General features: G+C 39.2%; 3 protein-coding genes across 11 annotated transcripts in view; 2 read left to right on the top strand and 1 right to left on the bottom strand.

The window, feature by feature from the left end:
* Positions 1–9,828, bottom strand: part of LOC126924385 (serine proteinase stubble-like) — a 76,680-nt gene extending 66,852 nt beyond the window's left edge. For 3 of the 5 annotated variants that reach the window (XM_050738805.1, XM_050738806.1, XM_050738807.1), the window contains exon 1: positions 9,718–9,824. The gene's annotated coding sequence lies outside the window, so the exon portion shown is untranslated. Of the gene's footprint in view, positions 1–9,717 lie in introns of all 5 variants that reach the window. The other 2 variants (XM_050738803.1, XM_050738804.1) reach the window with 1 other exon arrangement.
* A 1,078-nt stretch (positions 9,829–10,906) lies between these two features.
* LOC126924399 (selenocysteine insertion sequence-binding protein 2-like) lies at positions 10,907–13,596 on the top strand. Of its 2 annotated transcripts, none has more exons than XM_050738834.1 (7): positions 10,907–11,043; positions 11,143–11,297; positions 11,389–11,716; positions 11,796–12,451; positions 12,741–12,961; positions 13,018–13,172; positions 13,256–13,596. In XM_050738834.1, the coding sequence occupies exons 2-7, from the start codon at positions 11,257–11,259 to the stop codon at positions 13,427–13,429; spliced, it is 1,575 nt and encodes a 524-aa protein (XP_050594791.1). In that variant the 5' UTR covers positions 10,907–11,043; positions 11,143–11,256; the 3' UTR covers positions 13,430–13,596. The 2 variants fall into 2 exon arrangements, with proteins under 2 accessions (XP_050594791.1, XP_050594792.1); XM_050738835.1 differs by having other exon boundaries at positions 13,281–13,451.
* A 2,064-nt stretch (positions 13,597–15,660) lies between these two features.
* Positions 15,661–21,757, top strand: part of LOC126924382 (putative mediator of RNA polymerase II transcription subunit 26) — a 63,256-nt gene continuing 57,159 nt past the window's right edge. For 3 of the 4 annotated variants that reach the window (XM_050738790.1, XM_050738789.1, XM_050738785.1), the window contains exon 1: positions 15,662–16,015. The gene's annotated coding sequence lies outside the window, so the exon portion shown is untranslated. Of the gene's footprint in view, positions 16,016–21,757 lie in introns of all 4 variants that reach the window. The other variant, XM_050738791.1, reaches the window with a different exon arrangement.

Below are 21,757 nucleotides of genomic sequence, written 5' to 3'. Positions count from 1 at the left end.
CAGTTTGCAACGGCGCGTGTGAGTCGGCATAACGATGGGGACAATGCACACTGGTGAAAGTTCGCACGCAGACAAGATGCAGAGGCATTCGTCTCGGGGATGCGCGCTGAGAACAGAAATCTTTCGCCTCGCCGTGATTCTGTCGAAGGAACGTTGCCAACTATAGATTTCGCGAACAAGGAGAACGCACATCGTATCCTTCTATCCTGTAAACGCGATGAAAACTTCTTCGAATCACCTGCTGCCGCTCCGTAGTTACATTTTGATATTGCAGAATATTATTATTTTCACTACTTGGATCGACCTGAGTCAATGGAAACATGACGATCGTGCGGTTTCAAGCGATAGAAACGTGTCGATCGACGATTTCTTTCAGCAACTTGGAATAGTGGCTGTCTGATGTTTGAGAATATTATTATTTCGTCACGTATAGAGTCGTTTAATAAGATCCATTCGGTTTCCAGGTAATAAGCTCAGGATTGTCGGCAATTTTACATTTCGAATTTCTAAAGAAATCCAAGGCGACGAGAACGATCGTAGAGAGAGAGTCGTTCGTTCGACTTCGCGTTTGACTTGCTTCCAACCTCGTTTCTCACACGTAAATGGGGGAACGATTTGCGAGAGAATGGCTAACCGTTCACCTCGGGGCCACAATCTTTTTCTCTGTCGGAGCCACTTGTCCCTGTCATCCCCGAAATTGCATTGTTGCACGCGAACAGAGACACTACGTTTCAAAAAAACATCCTCCGTCTTCCAGTACTTTTACCGATCGTTCTTCTTAAACGTCGCCCCGTTTATGTATTCGACGTGACGTTTAACAATTCCACTCGTCCTAACAAAAAGCTTCGCTGCCCTCCGTCCTCGTCCATGTTTGTCGTAATCCGAATCGTTACTTCACATCGTTAGAGAATTTCTTAAATTTCAGAAAAACACGGAGAGAATGGTTATCGGTACGAAAGTGTTATTAGTTACAGAGAAAAATTGTTAATACGCCACGTTTCGACGTTCAACGTTCCGATACTTCGAGATCCCAAAAAATTAATCCCAGTAGCAGGTTTAAAGCACAAAAGCGCATCGTAGGGAGGAGGTTTCATCTCGGTGAAATAGCGAGGGGAGTTTGTCGCGACTGGAGGCCAATTGGGAAAAGTTACGCTTTATTCCTCGACAAAACGGCTGGTCCCCGATCGCCTCACCCTCGATAGCCTCCGATAATCGAGGCTTGCGGCTTAAAGCCGCCCTTTTACCGGCACGATCGTGGAAAAAATATTGCTGATGTTCCTCCTATCCGCCTGTCTTTTCACATATACGATTTTTAATCCAACATCTCGATAAAATTTAATCGAGCAGGATATTGCCGTTTCGATGGAAACGCGATCTAAAGCGCACTTGATCTCGCGTCCACGCGTATTTTCCGCTTTGTCGGAATTTCCATTTATTTGATGTCACGTGGAGGTACCGATGGCCTCGAATAGCCGAGCCTCCCACTGCATTGTTAAAAGATACGAACGAACCTCGTACGACGAAACATTGTTTTTGCTGGATGATTTACTGCCTATAAATCGCCGTCCTCGGTTTTTCGTTATTGCACCAGGTGGACACGGTATAATCGAGGTACGCTTTCGAGCATTGCGATATCTTTCGCGTATACGTGTTCGCAATTCGTTAAAAGCATCGTCGAAAGTGTGCGTTCAATTGAGAAACTCTCGATGAAATTGATCTTTGTCAAATTTTTATTCCTCTTTTATTTCCTCGAAATATTAGGTTGTTGAAAAAGTGATAGATTTGAAGAAAAGTTTGCAGATTATATATTTTTACGGAATTAGAATTTTATTAAACGATATGTACCTAGGTGCTCGGATTTGCTTCTTGAGAATTGAAATGGTCAAGAAATAAAGTTGATCAATTTGGATTCTAAGAGACTTATATTTGTTACAAGCCACAATTTTTCCATCGTTATCGTACAATTTTCCTTCCATAATTCACGCGTTAAGACGTTAGAGGTTTCCACGGCTATAAAAGAAAAATGGTCTTATGCGAACGTTGTAAGAAGGCTTTCCCAGTAAAATTCAATCAATCTGTGTCGGAGTACTTTGCAACTGGGAAAGTACGCCCGCCAATAACGGCAGCATTTGCATGGACAGTGAATTAGGGTTGGAGAGTACCCTGGGAATCTTCGCTCGAGCTTCTGGTCGCTTCGTGAAATGGGTCGAGGCAATTTCTATGCAAAGTATCAGCGGATAAAGCGAATTCTCGAGCAGGCGAACAGACGCCTCTAATCAGAGTGCAAGGGCCGTCGCGACGCCCTTGTACGTGCGCATCGTCGTAGCTTTCTCATTTGCGACTCAACGAGATCTTATTTTCGGTCAAAATTACCCAGCCAAATACGCTCCAACTTAATGAATTTTATTTTCACTCGAAATTACGTCGAACACCCGTTGGAAACATTTTGTCATCATTGAAATGCAATTCGATACGTATGAATTAATTACAGATTTTTTATGTATATCAAAATGCAAAAATATCAAATTCTCCGTCATAATATCCTTCAAATTGTATTAATGAAAATATGAATTCGCACAAACATAAGCCTAATAATTATTGTTATATAGCATAATTATATGCTTGAAATTCTGGTCGACGAATACTTCGAAGTTCAAAGCACGCTTCAGAAGAAAGCGCAACGTCTTCAAACGGTTACAGACCTTACAAAGTTCGAGGAGTATAATGGCGGAATTTCAGATAGCTGAAACAGGCAAAGCCCTGGGTCGCAGGATAAAACGCGTCATCGCATATTTCACGAGGTCACGCGTATCGAAGGGACGATTTATCGTCCCAGAAGGATGACTCCCGTATGCTGTGTGCACACCACGCAGTCAGGAGGCTCGTAAGTTCTCGCCGAAAGCTCGCACTCGAAGCCAGATATATTTCTCCGGTTGATCCCGTGACACGGTCCACGATATACAGTTACGAAAGTTGCGTAACAGGGCCTCGAACCTGACAACGTTATAAATATAAAAAAATAACGGTACAGGCTGTACGGTGGACATTGTGTCCAGCCACCCTGCTGCTCGTTATCGTCGCCTTTCCATCGATACTCTCGCTTCCAGTTAATTAGCTTACGACTTTTCGATGTTTTACTACCGTATACGAAAAATTCGTCAATAACTGATTCTCGAAATGATAAACGCGTATGTGAAACGAAAGACGAACGAGACAGAAAGCAATCGAAAATGTACAGTAATTGTAAGAAGTTTTTATTTTTATGGATAACGAATTTAATCTGACATTTTCTATTGGTAATTCTATTTTCAGCGGACACGTGCAATTAATTATTGAAACGATAAACGTGATAGGAAAATGAGACGAAAATTTGATGATCTGCAGGAATCTTTTATTTCTGAGAGAAACGAGTATTATACTCGTTACTATACTCGTGAATTCGTAGATCGATTATCGAGATGGATGAATGGATGAAAGGAAAACGGAATGAAAGAATGGGAAATTGTACGAGTATCTATTTTTTAAAGGAAACAGGCGTAATTTCGTTGAAATATTCCATTTTCGATGTTTTACTACCGTCCTCGTGAATTTATGGACTGATTAGTGAGATGATAACCACGTGAAGCAAAAAAAAGGGACGCAAAGAAATTCTAGGAACTTTCGACTTTTAAGGGAAACTAAACGGGATTTCGTGCAACTATTCGCGATTTTCCTGGGAACCGGAAGATTTCACGGGAATCCCACGAAGCGTACGGTCAAATCGCTTGACACGAATTACATCGTCGGCTCAAGGTTGTCCAAGAAACCTAAATTTACTTAACTGTCGTCAAATTGACTTTACGGCTGCCGGTCGAGAAAGTTTGCACGGCCTCGAAATCGGTCTCCATTAAGAAAGCAATTACTGGGAATAACGATACGTCTGGAATCGCGTGCTGCGCGATAAGTAATTGCAAGTTTGTTTCGGGATCATGATGAATCGAAACATCTCGGCAAAACGTGGCAGAATTTTCTCACCGAGAAAACGATGGGAAAAACGTTTGAACCTGGATATTTGTTCAAAAGTGAAAACGAACCCTGCCACGACTCTTGCCATCGAACGAATAAAATATTATATTAATTCGATACGAGGTGGAAAATAAGCGGTTGTTCGAGATGGTTCGATATCATCTTAGCAAATTTCAAGGCGTGTTCGACAGAGAAGTGTTCGTGGTTTCGTGCTTCAACGAGCGTCCTCATTTCCGCGCGGCTTTCGTGGTACGCAAGGTTCGAAAAAAATACTAAGCTTCCTCTCTCTTACTCTCTTTCTCTTCACGTTTCTACGTTCGCAAGTAGCAACATATTTTAAGGCTGCCAAAGGAAAATAATGCGTTCCGCGCGACTTACCACGCCGCACATGCTTCTCGAGACCGCCTCGTATATTCCGCGAACGTTGCGTATTAGGGAAAAAATACAGCACTCGTGGATCGTGGTAAATTTTGGTGGCTATCGTATACATTTATTGTACGATTACATAGTCACAGATGGATTGTCGTGCTAAAAATTACATAAAAGTTAAACCGTGATATTTTCATATTTTCTCGTCGTTTAGAGTTTCTAACTGCGTTCATGGTTTTATACGCAAAAAGGAAGAAAGAACATCGATCGATCATTTCCTCGAAACCCATTTCTAGTTAGATGATTAATTTACGAGTGGAGTGTAGTTTGGATACACTTGGGCTTTTAGTTGTTCTTCGATAATTAAAGTTAATCTTCGCTCACTGTAATTTTCTTCGTAACCGAAGTTTTTCGTCTTTGATCGTTGCTAATGACTATAGTAGGGTCTAGTGAATTGCTTCGTGCCAAAAAGAAAGAGCAAACGTACATGTACGTAAAAACGTGTATAATACAAGGTCCATTTTTCAGCCATCATTTATCATAAGAGTAAGATTTACAAGCGAATTATAAGAGGATAGGAGGAAAAATTCGTCTATAAAAACATAAAAAGAATCCAATTGCAAAAAATAGTAAAAAGCTATTTGTACTAAAAAGGAGATGCGATGTGGAATGTGCTGCTTAAAAACACCGAACTCAGAAAAAGATCAAATACATATAGGAAGCCCTGGAAAAAAGATATTGAAAAGAATATCTTAGAAAAAGTAGAAACTTTCGAATACGATCGGACAATGTAGGTCAACCAAATTGCTCCTTGCCCGATTTAATATTTGTAGACACATGTATTGTACACCTAACATCGCCTACACTCTACACGATTCAATTATCTCGTCCATTAAAAAGGCACACCTTTCGAACAAAGCCTACTTGATCTTTCTGGTGAGAGTATTCGAACTTGGTCTGGTTGCATCTCAATATACAGACGTCGCTGTTCACAATAGCGCCAGAAGGGTCTTGAAGCCAAGTTTCCTCCTACAAGATTATATTAGCATGTTGAACGCGCTGCATGCTCTCGACGATGATGCGCCGTATTCACATCGTAGCATTCACGTGGTATTCATAGCTATCCTAATCGTGAACGCGTTCCAGTTCGGGTGGAAGCATCGCGTGACGACGTTGCTGTTTCCCTCGACAAACAATCAATTATCATCGTGGCGTTCGCGCCATAGGTACGTGCGGTTGCTATACGTCTCTTCTGTTTACGTTGACACTCTGAACAGAGTGTTCCCGATGAATTTGATTTCGTGGGCGTTCTACACTTCCATTAGCGGCGAACGTCTCGATTAAACGGCCAAGCGCGCTGCGGGACAATGCATTTCGCTAATAATAGGCGATCGACGTATGAAATTAAAGGGCAAACGCGTGTCAGTCCTAGTCGCGATACTCGTGTTGTCAGGTTGAAGAGCTCGTTTCCGTGCTGTCCCATATACCAGTTAACTCTCTCGATACTCCTCTACTAACCTACTCCAAAATCGTGTACCTTAGAAAATTAATTGATGTTTCCAGCTCCAATCATGTCGGTGGATAGGTATCTCGCTGAAGTGAAACATCGAACACTTACTAAGTTAACAACTGCGAGGTGACTTAATTAATTTTGCTGCTGCAACCTCGATTAAGATCAACGATAGAATTTTTCTAATTTCTACTCTTTTTTAAAGAAAGACGCTGTTACAATAACATCAACGATAGATGCGTATCTTACAAGAATGAAATATCGACCACTCGATTAATTTTGCTGTTCGAACTTGATTAAGATCATCGACAAGTATTCGTACCAAGGAATTTTGTCTCATCCTTAATCTTCTTTAACCGTACATGTTTCGTTAGAGTTTCATTGATTGATAAACGTTTTACAGAAGCGGAACATCGATAGCTTATAAAACTAAGAAGTTCTTCTCTCATTCCCACGCATTCAATAAAGATTTTTCTAACTGCGGTTCAAACAACGAAAGAACGTCTTCGTGTTCTAACGTAGCTTCGTCTAATATTCCTATGAAAAGTATCGTAATAATTCTCCTCGTCGACTTTTCCAATGGATTCTCGTTACAATGCTTGCGTGTACGTCATTCCACTTTCACTTTCCACGAAAATGTCGCGGTAAAGCGATCGGCAGTATGGCCTAACGTGTACGGTAATCGTGGTGAGCGACGACGATTATCAAGAAGCCTGTTAACGAAATAGGGCGATGACACGATGACGGTGCTACCTGAGGCACGCGAAACTCAGCCAATCTTCGAAGGGTGGTGTTTCATTGTTGTTTTTTTCCGTTCAACTCGTCTCGAAACACAACAGCCATCGTCGGCATCCTGTAAGTAGGCAAGTAGGCAGCCGGAGATATTGCCTGGTCGTTTTATAATAATCAATAGGTTTTTTTGCGCGGACTAATGCGCGCTGCTGCGGTTTCGCCTTCTCACGCCTAGCTAGAACCTTACAAATTGGCTACACGAATGGAATTTTATGGCTAGATTGAATCAAGCCAAGAATCGCCGGATCACACCGTGACCCAATGTCTTCCTTAATTCTCTCGATTCTAGATTACCCAAGTTCAACCAAACGATCGCATAAATCGCGGGACGAGTTGCCGCCGGGGATAACACCGCTATTAATAAAATTGAAATTCCAGTCTATTTATCACGACGACGACTCGAATTTCCCTCGATTCCTAGTAACTGGAGAAGAGAATCCATTTTTGCGGAAAGTACCCATAAACAGAGGTGACCAAACAATCGAGAATCCAATATCCAAAGTGCAAGTGCTAAGGGATTGTATTACGAGAGAACAGCCAGTTCGATCGATCCTCTCTTCGTCAAGTGTGAGCTTGGAAAAGAAAGATCGAAGGGAAACGCTTGATTTTACTTAACACCTTTTCCTCTTTCCAAGTTGTATGCTCTTTTTATCAGCAATGTATCGATGAATTTGAGGTAAGCGAAATATGTGCAAATTTTGTTGCGGTGTTTCTTTAAATAATATCATTTTATCATTTGTAGTTTAAATGTACGTTTAAATGCGTTGATTAAATTTTTGTATCCCTAATAGCTCATTTTCAAAGATTGATCGTCTATTTACAAGTCGATCATGTTGCAAGAAATTGCAATAAAATTCCCTTCCGACCATCGTATCGAATTAATGTCTATTTTAACGCACAGTTTATCGATTTGCTTCTCTGTTTGTCGAAACACGAAAACAGGAAACGCAACAGTTGCGTCAGCAGCGTTACACGTAGAGAAATAAACGTGGTACCGTATGCCTCAATAGCGAAGACACAACTCTACTCTTGCACGCTTCCTTTCTAAACCGACGATGTTTCTTTTCATTGGAAAACTCCTTTTGAAATAAAAAGCGACAAGGTTCGTAGACTTCTATTGTCACAGAACAATTAGCAATTGCTCGAACAATGAAACGTTTCGCCAGTGTTGGTTTTTCCGGTATCACCTGTTCGAGGAGCAACGCGATGCACCCGTTCCACGAACAATGAATCATTCCCGTTGCCGTAAGGCTACTCTTTTAATCAAACTTTCCAACGAATCCGATCGTTATCACGGAAGAAATGAAACACGCGTCAGAATGTTCAGCTGATACGCGTTCGTTCTTTGATCAGCGAAGAAAACGATTGTTCGTACGCGTGTGTTCGATTCTGATTATTAGATACGTAGATTTTATGAACTGTGAAGGTGTACACCGCTCAACTGCGGAGGAGGACAATATCTGTTAAAGTGGAAAATCGATATAAACTTTTACAGTCGATATTACATCGGATCTCGTAACTATAAAACCTAAGGTTTTTAATTCGTATACAGACGCGAGATAATAACGGGACAACGTTAGAAAATTGCAAAAAACTGGTTCCAAGCTCTTTTTGCAGTTGCTGGCTTCCTTCGCGATAGAGAGGGGAGAGAGTACATACGTTGCATTAAAAGTTTCTTTGCTTGGATAAATCAAGGTAGGACATCCGGCCGTGCGAAGAATTAATTCTAAAGAAAACGATGTCCCTGGTAACGAAGGGTTGGGTAAGTAAAGAATAGGGAAAGCTGAAGGAAACTTGAAGCGAGGTGGCACAGTATGAAAGCAGTTTACTTCGCTCGAGACGAGAGCAACTCAAAGTTTTTCAGCCTTGAAACAATACTTTAACCACTTTGTGTACTTACGCTGTTCGAGCTGGTGCTCCCGCCTCGGTCGGTCAATTTACGAATCGAGAATGAAAGCGTCGAGCAACGTGTCTCGTATATTAGCGTAAACCGGTAGTAGAAAAAAAAATAAAAAAGGAAGGAAATAATCTTGTTCTTAGAAATAGACAAAGAAGGGTGGAAAACAAGGAAAGCTGGGTGTCAAACGAACATAAAAATGGCACAGCTTTCCTCGTCACCCAAGGGGTACTGTGCCGGAACGCGTTCCCGTTTTTTTACATGGCGGGAATCCCCAGGAGGCCTACACCATGCCACACGGTATGTCCGTGTGGAAAAAATGAAATTAAAGTGAAAAGAAAAACCAAATATATAGTATTTGGAGAAAATTATAAAGAGAGCGAGAAGAGAAGTGTATAATCCTTAAGCCATCAGTCTCGTGGATGTATGCAAATCTCGTAAGAAGTTCATCTTTCTGATTTCGAAGTTCTTAATTAAATTAATCGTAGTCAAGCGGACGGTTTCGGGTGTGAAATGTTATCGCGACGACCAACGAATACCGATCGCTAACCATCATTTAAGAGGTGAAAGTATTTCAACGCTAATGACTCGTCGCGTATTTTTCCTGCACGCCCGTTCGATTACGTGCCTGCCACGTGCAACCGCACTTTCTACCGTGGAAAACCATCCCCATGCAGAATCAGAATCGTTCGATCGAACGGATCAAATCGTTTAATCGTTTCCCACGCGCCAATGTTTTTACATTTATCTTTCGAATCTATTTATCGGTATTCGAGGAAGCCACGATGATGTTGCGCTCTTCGAGGCCCCCGACAGTTCTTCTTACATTCATCTTCTGACGAAAACGACAAGAAAGACCGACAACAAGGAAAAAGATAAGGAAAATTAGACAATTTCGTTAATTCTATCCGCACATATATATGTATATATATATATATATATATATATATATATATATATATATATATATATATATATATGTACGTACGTAGGTATATTACCGTACGACGCCTCGATAGAGCGATTCGATAGGATTATCCCGAGATCGTCCGTGTGACCACAGGAGTGAAGAACTTATTACTAAACACCGGCATACCTGATGCCGGTGCGTGTGCCTTATATGCTAAGTCACTTAATCAACTACCTGCTTGTATACCTCTTCGATGAAACTGATAAATCGTAAACGAAGAAGAATCCACTAAACACGTTCGAAGCCGAGGTGCGCGACACACCGATCACCGGAACTCAAAGAGGTGGCCACGTTACGGAAACAGGACCTTTTATACCCTGGAAATTATTGATTTCCATCGCTCCGCCAGGCCGGTGCACGTGCGCAGGTCCTTGGTGAACGGCGCACGAGCACCACCGACGCGACGTTCCCACCAGCGAAATAAGAAAAAATAAAAGGAAATACTTTTTCAAGAAAGTCGCCCGCCCCCGACATGTTCATTTCCACGCGCCAGTGGCGCGATGTTCCGACGAGCGATTTTATGAACGACGATAAACCACCAACGAATAGCTCGATCCAACGGGGGTAATTGCGAGGCGTTTTTACTACTGTTAGATAATACAACGACTTTCGGTCGACGCGTTCATCGACTTGGTTACGTTTCAGCTCGTGAGATTTTATAGGAGATTAAATATCGAGGAAATGTTAGGAGGATGGCGCTGTATATGGCGAATAAAATATGCATCGCGCAAGGGTTAGTAAACGAACGAGAATTGCATACCATGTGTAAGTGCTTGCTCATAAATGGGGCTGTACAAAAAGTGTTACTTGAAACGTAAATGTGTTAAAATGTATTGAAAAAGAAATATTGGAATACGGAGTGCGAGAAGGAATTGATATAATGTGGAATGTGAAGGATAAAATGATTCCATTAGGCTCGCAGATGGGTGCGATTTAACTCTTTCGTTGGTATTCCGAATTGTAGATGGCGATGCATAAAATTTCCTACAACTAACTGTACGTGCAGTGCATTTTTAATTGGGTGCGAGTTAATGAAGCCATTTTTTAGCCAAGGAATTCCTGCGGAGGATTGGATCTTTTACAAAACTTAAAATACGAACGTATGGTTAATTTGTCGAGCGATTGAATAATCGTAGAATAAACCTTGACATATGTACACGAGATATTTTATAAATAATAAATCATTTTAAATGTTTGATAAGAGTATCTATATGTTTCATTTTTTGTAAAAAATTCCTACTTGCAATTTTCATTAAAAATTTAATGGAACAATCGTATACGACAGCAGTACCCTCTGACGGAGAAATGCTGAGATTATTTCACTGAGAAATTAGGTCATCATGTCTACCAACCTTTATTATACCTAACTTTGGATTAAATCTATCCTTCAAAAAATATTTACCCGCTATTTTAGTTAGTTGTAATTTGTAACTCAATGGAACTGATTCGTTTCTAACAAAAGTGAATAAGAAACCACTTACTTCGGCTGGATAGTGCTAGGTATATTATTATAATTAGATTTCTAAATTTAGAATTTTAAATCTAGGATCTTTAAGAATAAATAGAATGCAACCTATAGTTTTGTTTATATATTCCTAGTGAATGACGCAGTTTTGCGTAGTTCACGATTGGTGACAGGCATCTGTAACAATTTTATAAACTCTATTTTCTACATAAATGGAAGTTACGACGATTGAACGCAAATAAGATAGGATGCAGAAAACACAGATTGATAATTTCATGTGGTCATTTCAGTGAGTACCGTATTTAATTTTTATAATGAATTTCGCAAATATTTGGAAAGTTGAATCATACACTTCTATGTATATATACGTTATTTTTCAGTATAAATGGAAATGCTAACTCTCGTAATCCATGGCCAGAACTTTGTCAGAAGAATGAAGTCAAACATTTGTCTCGAAAAAAAGATTTCATAAATATTACTGATGATAATAGAACAGCAAGTTTAGATCATTCTGAGTATCCAGAACTTGGTAGTGCGCTTGTCAAGAGTAAAAATGTTGTTGTACCAAGAGATCATTGTTTGTCAAGACCCAACAGTGTGCAGATTGTATTACCCATGCAGACAAGTATGGAATCAAAGAGATCAAAATCTTTAAAAAGGTATAAGAAATCAGATAAAATTTGTATTAACCTTCAGGAAGCTTTACAGGTAACTGTTATTAATATTATGATTAAGTTGTTATTCTATAATGATAAACGTTAAATAATTTTCACAATTCTATTTATAGAATACTATGCATGCAAGTAAAATTGGCAAAGAAGTTCCTAAATTAAGGATTAATTTATACATGGGTAATTTTGGGTTTACGATGCCAAACACATTGGGCAAAAACAAATGTTCAGATCTAAGGAGAGTGAGAATATGTATTTCTAAAAACAAGAAGCCTTCGAAACTAAAGAAATTAATTTTGCTAAACCGTAATATGAAAGCACAAATTAACGTTGACAAAAGAGAAGCGTTTGAACGTAAAAAAATGGAAGCTATCTATAGAGATGTTGATGCCATGAATTTTAATGCCTTAAAAATTACAGCCGATCCAGAAACAAATATAGACTATATTAGAAATATGTGGACAATGACACTCTATGATAAAGATCATAGAAATGTAAATGAAATAAATATTTCGGATAATACACTATCTCACAGACCAGATGTGATTGGGAAAATAAATAATCTTGGAATTCAAGGAAGACAATTGACAAACAGATTGGTTGGAAGAAATAGCAGAACAAATTTTTCTGATCTTGTCAGTGACATAATAGAGAATGATATTGTCAAACAGACACTCTCTCTTCATATTGAAGAAGACCTTAAGGAAGAAGGTCAAAATAGCACAGACATAGATGATAAAAGCCTTATAAAATTTTCTCGTAACTTTAGAGAGTAAGTACTGTAAGTAAGCGCTTATATTCATAAACAGCAAAATATTTGATACGATACTTATATGCTATCATATGACATTGTAATATACATATTTGTACACCTGATTCATTAATTCTTATTTATAGATGCAATAAACGATATAAACATATTACATTATCAAAATGTTTATCAGAACCTATCCTCTTTCCTCTCCTATTTTCTTTCCATGATTATAACCCTATACAAAACATCATTGATTATAGATATTAAATTATTTTTAATTGATTTTAAAAATTCAAATACCTTACAGATACTGCACTAATATGTTAACAGTGGCCTTGAATGACAACCTTGAAAAATTCATACAAGAAATCACAAGACTCCAAAAAAGATTTCACGAGAAAAATCCAAACAAATCTAAGTACAAGCGTCGTTACTATTCCGGTTTGAAAGAAGTTCGTAAACATGTCGAATTGAAAAAGCTCAAATTCGTAATTATCGCTCCTGACATAGAAAAGGTCGAACTCGAAGGTAAATATCAAATTTTTCTTTCGAATGAAAGAAAGATGACGATCGTGTAATTTTAGACGGATTAGACGATCAAATTGATAAATTGCTCAATGCGTGTAAAAAAGAACATGTAGTTTACTGTTTCGGATTACGGAGGAGGAAGTTAGGATATTATACTCACGGAAAAGGGTTTGTAGGATGTGTTGGCATTGCAAATTATAGTGGAATTGAGGTAAGCAGACCATAATCCTTTAAACCATAAAAAACATATAACATATAAAACGTACCAAATGTTTGAAAGACATTTCTTTTCAGTTACTTTTCAAAAATGTTTTAACAGAACTTGTAGACGCGAGGAACGCGTTCAAAAAACTAAATGGCGACATCGAATCGATTATCGATATATCAAAGGTGATCTCGGAAGATTATTTACTTTCAGAAAATATTAATGCCCTTTTGAAAATTTTGTCCTATAATACGCATAGTTGATAAAATATTTATAAAAATGTGATATATTTGTATTTATTTAATTACATATATAGAAAATATTGATTGGCATGTGATTTATGAAATCGATACATATCGACGTTTGTTATAATAATAGATATAATATTTTTGTAATTTAAATTTATATTATTAAATGCATTATTATATAATAGACTGTTTAGAAATAGTATAACAAATAGTACATCCCAATCTGTATGTTGGCTTCGTATTAGAAGTCATCTTCGTATCATTATAAACTTAAGTCAATGGTATCATAAAAATCATTTAATCTTTAAACAACTCTTAATCTCTCATAATATAATGTAGTAATATTATTCGTCGATAGACATTGAACAATTGTGAATTTTTTGGATATTAATTCTCTTTTGAAGTCTTACTGTTGAGTACATCGTATATACATATATATACACATATGATTAAAGATAGATCTACATATATGTAATAACCAAAAATCAGGACTCTAATATTCATTAATTGAGAATACCATAGTACATATTTATAAACATTACGAATCTAAAATAAAAATCGCATTGATATATTGCCATTTCTAAGGGAATAAAATGTATTATTCAAAGACAAATGACGCCCAATAGAAAGAGTAAAAGAAATCTTGCTTCTGTCGATAAATATATCGACCAGGTATATCGATCTTTACAAATATACTAAAACTAAGGTTATCTCGTTCGTATAATAGTAGTTCACTTTCAGTTAAATGAACTGAATCACCAGAAGTTTATTTAATCATGCAATAATTAGTTTTGTTTAAAGTTTTGTTTAAATTAGCGAGTTCAAGCGGACTAATTACACTCGCGCCATGTTATAAATTGTAGATGGCGTAATAAAACCTGTGAATTGTCGGTATTACAGAATATAATTTTCCACTTTTATCGCTTCCGACAATTGAAACGAATATACAGATTCCTATATTCAACGTAGCAAATCATAGAGGGCGTAACAAACTCTGAATCTTCACGAGGTCGGTATTTCAGAACATGAGACACGAAATCTCATAGAATATCAGGTCTATGCTGTATTTAGTCAATGCTGCGGCAGGTATTTTTCAGGGCAATATTAGTCGGTGTGTAAGTATATTACATACATCGGTGTTTGCACAACACGTAATGCATACCTGTCTCTAAAACCAAAGCCAACGCACCGATACATCTCGATCGGATGCAGATATTTCGCTTAATTACTACGTTCATATGCATCGAACATGGATGCTCGATCGTGGGAGGATTAGTATCGATTCTCCATTAATTTTAATGAAGGATGCTAATCGATCCAGGTGTAAACGCTTTATCGCTCTATAGCAGTGATTCCAGGAATCTTTGGTATTTAGCTTCTTGCGTGTATCGTGTGCCGCAATATGTTCGTTGCGGCCTTGTTTTCCAGTTGTGCTTCATTATGATAAACTAAGTTGAAACAATTAATTTCATTCAGGCATTTATAAATAATGCAAGCCAGTACGGCCAGAGTCACGACGATTAATTTCTAAATATTACAACGTCATGTAGCATATTTTAAATTCGCGCGTTCGTTGCACGATAAGCAGTTCGTATAGAAAACTTTTATCGATATCGAAAAAATTTAATCTCTCGACAACTCTATTTACGAACGTATTACCATTATCGATTCTTCAATTAATGTCCTTACCACACGATACCATGCTAACAGCGATAAATGCTTTTACCCAAATGTACGCTCCAATTGGCGGGCTAAAAATCAAAGTGGTGTAGTAAATCAAGATTTGGACAATTTGAATTGGATCACATATTTCAACATATATCCAATACATATAGTACAGGATACTGTTGCATGGAAAATATTATATATATACCTCAGACAGATTGGATTCTCAGTCTTAAAATTCTCTCTCAAAAATTCATCGTTCAAATAAAATCAAATAAAAGCGGAAAATCAAAGACAATTAGAGACAAAAATCAGAATACAAATTTCTCGAATTCTTGATCGAATTCCACGCTTTCACGAGGCAAATAGGATCTCCGAAGGGGGCGAAGAAGCGTGGCGAACCGAAGAAAGCACGCAGCTGGAGTGCGGGCCACGAAGATGCAGGCAACGAACCAGGGCCTCGGCCGAGATGTACGAGAGAAGGCACGGTTCTGAGAGGAGCTGGAATGGAGCTGGAAACGAGAGGCTGCGGGGGAAGTGGATGCCAGCCGGTGTGTGTTGATGCAAGTGCGGTGACTGTACGTGCTGACTGGCGGAGTCAGTCAGTCAGTCAGTCAGTCGGCTCGGCACCGGCCGCGACGCACGATCGCGTGGATTTTTCTTGCTTCTCCGTCCACACGTATATACACACGCACACAACACGATAGAGTGGCCTGCACGCCTCGACACACACCGTTTTGCCTCTGTTTCTCCGGCGAGTGGCGCGCGCCACTCGATCCTGGCCTGTTGTTCGGCCCAGTTTTTCCGTCTCGATTTTCCCCCCAGGTTGAGAAACCTGCCCGTGTACCAACAAGGGGCTCCGAGTGTCAGTGTGCTTCGTCGGATTAGTGGGCCTGTCGAAATAACCATAGAGGGTCACGTCTCAGCATCGACCAGGTAAGCCTAGAACCGAATTCTTAAGGATATGGTCACGGTGGATACGTATTCTAACTGGCGTTCTGGCGAATTAAACATCTCAACGCTATAATGCGTACGCTCACAAGACTCTCTGTATACGTATTTGATTGCTTTGACGTATCGAGTTCGTTAGAACTGCAGTCCATCCTGATACGTATTCGTTGTAACTATATAGCAAGGTTTGCAGATTTGGAATTTTTCTTATCGGTGGGATTTTTGATATTGTATGGGAAAAACTTTGAATCCTCGAGATCGTTGAAGAGACAGTAACAGTAGAATGATGTCGAAAGATAGAATGTATTACAAAGAAGAGTCGTTTGTTGGAAGAGGAATGGATGATCGTTTGCTTCGATGTCGAACACGTTCACGCGCGTTCCAAGTGCCGATAGGCTGAATTATTTTCATGTCCCGTTAGGCGTCAACGATCGACGGATCGATAATGGACGGGTCGTAAAATACGTGGAATCAGGCGAATACCCCGTTTTGGATAAATCCGCGATCAAGGGATGTCATCACATCGAATACAACCACGGGAAAGTCGGCTGGTTCGGTTTCGATTGGATCGCGAGTGGACGCGATAACGCGCGAAACCGCAAGCCGGCTAGACCGAGTAAAAACCGTCGCATTTCGCTGTTCATACTGCGTCATTCAAGTCGATCGTTTTGCTTGTTTTATTTAATTGCTCCTGTCGCAATTCCATTTTTAATATTCTTCTTTGAAGATTTGAATCACGCTATAATTACAAATTCCACGAGCAGGCACGCAATTAAAACGAAGATGTAGTGTACAGTAGCTCATGAAAGTATTCGAATACACACAGACACCCGTATCTTATGCAAAACATTCTGACATTTCTTTGGCATGACGTTTTCAAATGTCAAAGTTTAAAACAAATTTCAAAATGTACATAAAAGCTACGAGTACTTAAAAGCATATATTTCACACAGATGGCAAAAATATTTAAATGATCGATTATTTATTGTATTAATAATCCTAGATACTCAAATGGATTTCGTATACGATTAAGATAAGGCTATTCATTTTTTAATCTAAGTTTTCATTAAACATACGTTTGTAGTAAGTATCTTGTAACTTCTATACACGTTTTCGGCTTTGTTTCAAGCTTTAGCAATATATCATCGATAGCTGTGAGTCACTACAGTGTTAATGACATTTCAAGAATCTTCCTACGACATAAATACACAATATATTTATACAAGATTTTTATACATAGTTCAAATACTTTTGCAAGCCACTGTACGTCACGTATGTCTACGTAGAAATTCTCGACGTGTGTCATTCCCTTTCCCTTTGCCGCTAACGAGGCTATAGGAACGTCGCTGGTGATCCAACGCAAACACGAGATAATGCTCGACGTTCGATTTTTAAGTGTCGTTCCTCGTCAAGGATCTGTAGCCGCGATTATCGCGATAGTCGCGGCACGAGAGTGGCCGTCCACTCCTTTGTGTATATTTCGATACAATCTGTTTTTACGGTTGTATTTCGACAGAATCGATGGAATTAATGGGACAAAGGGAACAGCGTTCGCGAGACAGCCGCGTTATCGGTCAGAAACATTTGGTTTTTCCTTCATGAACCTTGTAACCACCGCGTTTAGAGAACGACACAAGCGGAGGCGTGTCTGAGGAGCGTGCGACGAAACTCGTGATCGTTGCTGACTCGTTGGTTTCAAGCTATATTTAGCCAGACGGACGGCGTCGTGACGTCGTATCCATGTTCGACACATCGAACCTTGTTAATGATCCGACTTAATCATCGATCATTGCGCGAACATTTTTAATACGTCGACTAGCCTCTTGTAATTTTTGTTGCCATTTACCGAATTGCAGTTATCTATTTTGATGTAAGTATGTAACAAATATTTTTTAGACATTATCTCATTAAACATGTATGACTTGCTCGAAGAAAGTCATACATATATAATAGCTCAAAGTCCGACACTTGTATTTCTACAACTAGATCATTTACGATATGTTTAAATTAAGAAGGTTAAAACCTGAAGGTTTTAAATTATAAAAAGAAATGCATGAAAGCTATTATCGCTAAACATTCTACGTAAAATTCTAAGTTAACTGGGCTGTTTCTCGCTTCCTCCTCGCGTTTTTATCTCTTCGGTTATCTTCTTTTTCTTTCAGTATACTTTGTTTACAAAAAGCTAGTCCAATTATATCGAATATTAAAACTAAATATTTAAAAAATTGCTTTGTAATAATATCTATCGCGGTGCAACATTCATTTTGCATCAGACAGATTGGAAAAGAACCGGAGAGTTAATGAAAAAATGTTATTCTTAAATTAACTCCAAATATTCTTCAAGTCAGCGCCGACCAGAATAGCGCGTCGAAAAGAAAGTTGCTTTTAATTTTCTCCTACGTTCGTCGAAAACTGTATTTGGAGCGGTCTTTATCAGCGTACGTAATTCGCTGGCAACGTTTCACCGCTGCGGTGTGGCGGAAGGTGTTTCGACGCGGGTGAACACGCGGCAGGCGTGCGCGCGATTTAAAGGAGAAAAAGGTCTGACACGTGAAAGTACGCGCGCTTGCGAAATCGAGGAGAGGATATAATCTAATTCTAACGGTAACCGGATACCATCCCGTTCGTTCTGTGGCTGATTGCCAAAACGAATTGAACGTGTGTTAATTGTCACTAATTATATTATTCGATAAGTTGGTTAACGGCAATTCAACCGCGTGCTACGGGCCCGCGGTTTCCTCGTTTGGACATCAAACGTATCCGCTGTCTGAGTTACGACGAATAAAAATCGGTTACACAGTCGACAGTTTTCACGCGCTAAAGTAATATCTGTACGGTAACCGGCTCTTTTCCACTATTTGCATTAGGTTGGTGTACAGTGGCTGCAAAAAGTATTTGCACGTACCTTTAGTTTTCAATGAATCGTCTTTTTATCGGGTTTTACGGTTGGCCTCTGTAAGAGCTACTAACACGATAAGAAATTTAATACATTGGAACTTAATTAATTGGTATGCAAATGATATAATAGATACAATGGTGTGCAAATACTTTCTGTAGCCACTATATATCCGGAGTTTTATCGAGCGTGCAACGATGATACGCAAAGGAAATGCAGATTTTTAATACGTTTTTTAATTCTATGTGGCATGATAACGCTACGTCTACGATCTGAACGTGGAGAATTTGCACTGTTTCGGCAGAAGAGATGAACTCTGTTCCTAAAAACATTTCAAGATTAAATGTTTCACGCTCTGTAAATTTGCTCGAAAATTATAATTGTAAGTTAGAGTTTCAGTTATGTGTTATTAAAGATTATTTTACGAGGGTGGTGTTTTATTAAATTGGCCGAATAAATGTTATTAATAGCCTCTTAAATTTGATATATTTCTGCACGTTTCCATAAATGTATAAACATCCGTGCTCTAATAATAAATGTAAAACACTCGAAGTACGGTAATCATAATGATATTTAGCGGATGAAACAAACGTCTGCTTGGATGATTTTACTGTTCATAAAGATATGAATTTGCAGAAACACTCGCAATCCAGAAACATCTAAAGCTATTAACGTTTCGGTTGATCGGAGTTGGTTACGATCGGAGCAGCGAGAAAAAATGACGCAGCACGAGAGACACCTTGTAGCATAATATCATGGTAACGTAATTCGCGCGTGACCAATTGTCAGGGCTCAATTGGAACGCAACAGGCACGGCTTTAATCTGCGTTTTACACGCGGCCCGCTAACTCTCGTGTGTACGCGTGCCTCTTCTTAAGCGAGCACGAACGCGTGAAAAAGCTGGAGGCTCGGTTTGTTCTTTCGCGTCGCTCAGTTTCGTTCCAGTTTCCGGCTCGATATCTCTGTTACACCGCCAATTAGGGCGCCGGCATAACGAGAATTTGTAATCGAGACCGCGCGGCAATTACTCGCGTATCAATCGGTCACGTGTGAAATTCCTTGTTTTCGTCGTCGATTCTTCACGCCAATTGTCCTAGCTTTCTGAAGCACTTCATTAGCCTCGTCGTTTTTCTCGTCTCGTTTTTCTTTTCCCTGTTCGTATACATCGTTACTGGTAGATCGTTAAATTGGAAACGATCTTTATCGTTAGCAAGAAATTACTGAATCGTTGAAACGAATTACGTTACGCGAGGAACGATCGCTGAGCGGAAGACGCAAGACGAGTTTTCGCGGAATCGATTACACGACTGACACTGTTTATTAAGATTCAAAAGGAATTTCACGACTCGATTGACTAAACTGGAAAGAATTCCATGTTTTATTTTTATTCATAGCAAGACTCGATCTGGAGTATCGAGTGGTGGAACGTGGACATGTCTACGAAAGCAGGATGTGAAATCTCCTATTACGTAGTAGCCACACCACGTAAAGAAAATCTTGGATTTCTGTGCACGAAATCCGATGCTTTGACCAACGTCGAACCGAGTCTCCTTTGTATCGCCAGATATCCATGCTGCAGGTGATTAATAAGATTCACCTTGAACGGCAACACGCCTGGAAAATTAACGCGCGAAGCCTCGTGATCGGAGTAGCAACGATATTTCATCTAGAAAATCTCTTTCCTCGAATACATACGCAGTGTATAGTATATTCAAATATTATTCATATGTTATTCCAAATGTACCAATATGATTATGACAGTCGTGTTTATAGTTACAGTGCTAATGAAATTTTATTTATACAATACATTGGCACGAAAGTTTTCTATGGTTAATATTAGAATACTTTCGCGTGCCAGTGTGAGTAGCGCTTAATGTCCGAGCCGCGCTTCAAAGAAAAAGCAACAAAGAAAAGTATAGCTATCGTCAGCAATGGAGAATAATGTTTGCGTAAGCTGTGAGCTCGACGTAATTTAACCAGCGAGTTATGTAGATATTCTATGATGTGGACCGAGCATAACGTTATCGAATAATTAGCGAACAATGCTTGAGTAACTGTGAACTGTGCGTAATCGATAGTGGACCAAACTAGTGACCGGCATTTCGCTATGAACCTGACGTAATATGAACATTATTGGTAGTAACAACGTTTGCATGGTCGTAAACGGGTCATGGTGGCAACTCGACGAGAGGACAAAGTCGATGGACGAGATTTATTTCGCTATGGGCGGAATATAAAACGGTTAATAGCGCGCGATCTTTAAAACATTAAAAACGCTTAGCAGTTACACTGCCGTGCACAAGTATTTCGTTCCTTTTGCATAATAATTTATCGACTAATAATATCGGTGAATTAGCATATTATTCGTTGTAAGTATGTAACGACCTATAGAAGAGGGACGACGAAAGAAAAACGACAAGACGAGCTTTGTTTCTAGTTCCGTGAGATTCCTTTGTGCTTTGAAGTAATAAAAATGAAAGGACAAGCCTACAAACTCGAACGATAACGTAAAGTCACGAGTCAACTACGAGCTGTCCCGTAAAAGGAAACGAACGTAACGTACCGACGAAGTAAAATGTATTATTTACGTAGTTATTCACCGTTCAGAGTGCAACGATCCGGCAAACGTTCTATGCATAGTTAATGCAACCCAGGGACGGTGACTTTCCCCTCCTGTTCAATTATCAAAGGTTAGGAGTCCTTCCGATATTTGCGCGAAGAGGCGGTGGAACTTGATTAATTTGTTCGAGGGATGAGTGTAATTACAGTGACACACGAAAGTATCTCAACAAGTATATAGAAGTGTTTTATAGATACGGAAACTACAGGAA

This window comes from Bombus affinis, chromosome 14 (assembly GCF_024516045.1).
Source record: "Bombus affinis isolate iyBomAffi1 chromosome 14, iyBomAffi1.2, whole genome shotgun sequence".
NCBI lineage: Eukaryota > Metazoa > Arthropoda > Insecta > Hymenoptera > Apidae > Bombus > Bombus affinis.
This window is presented reverse-complemented; position numbering and strand designations above follow the sequence as displayed.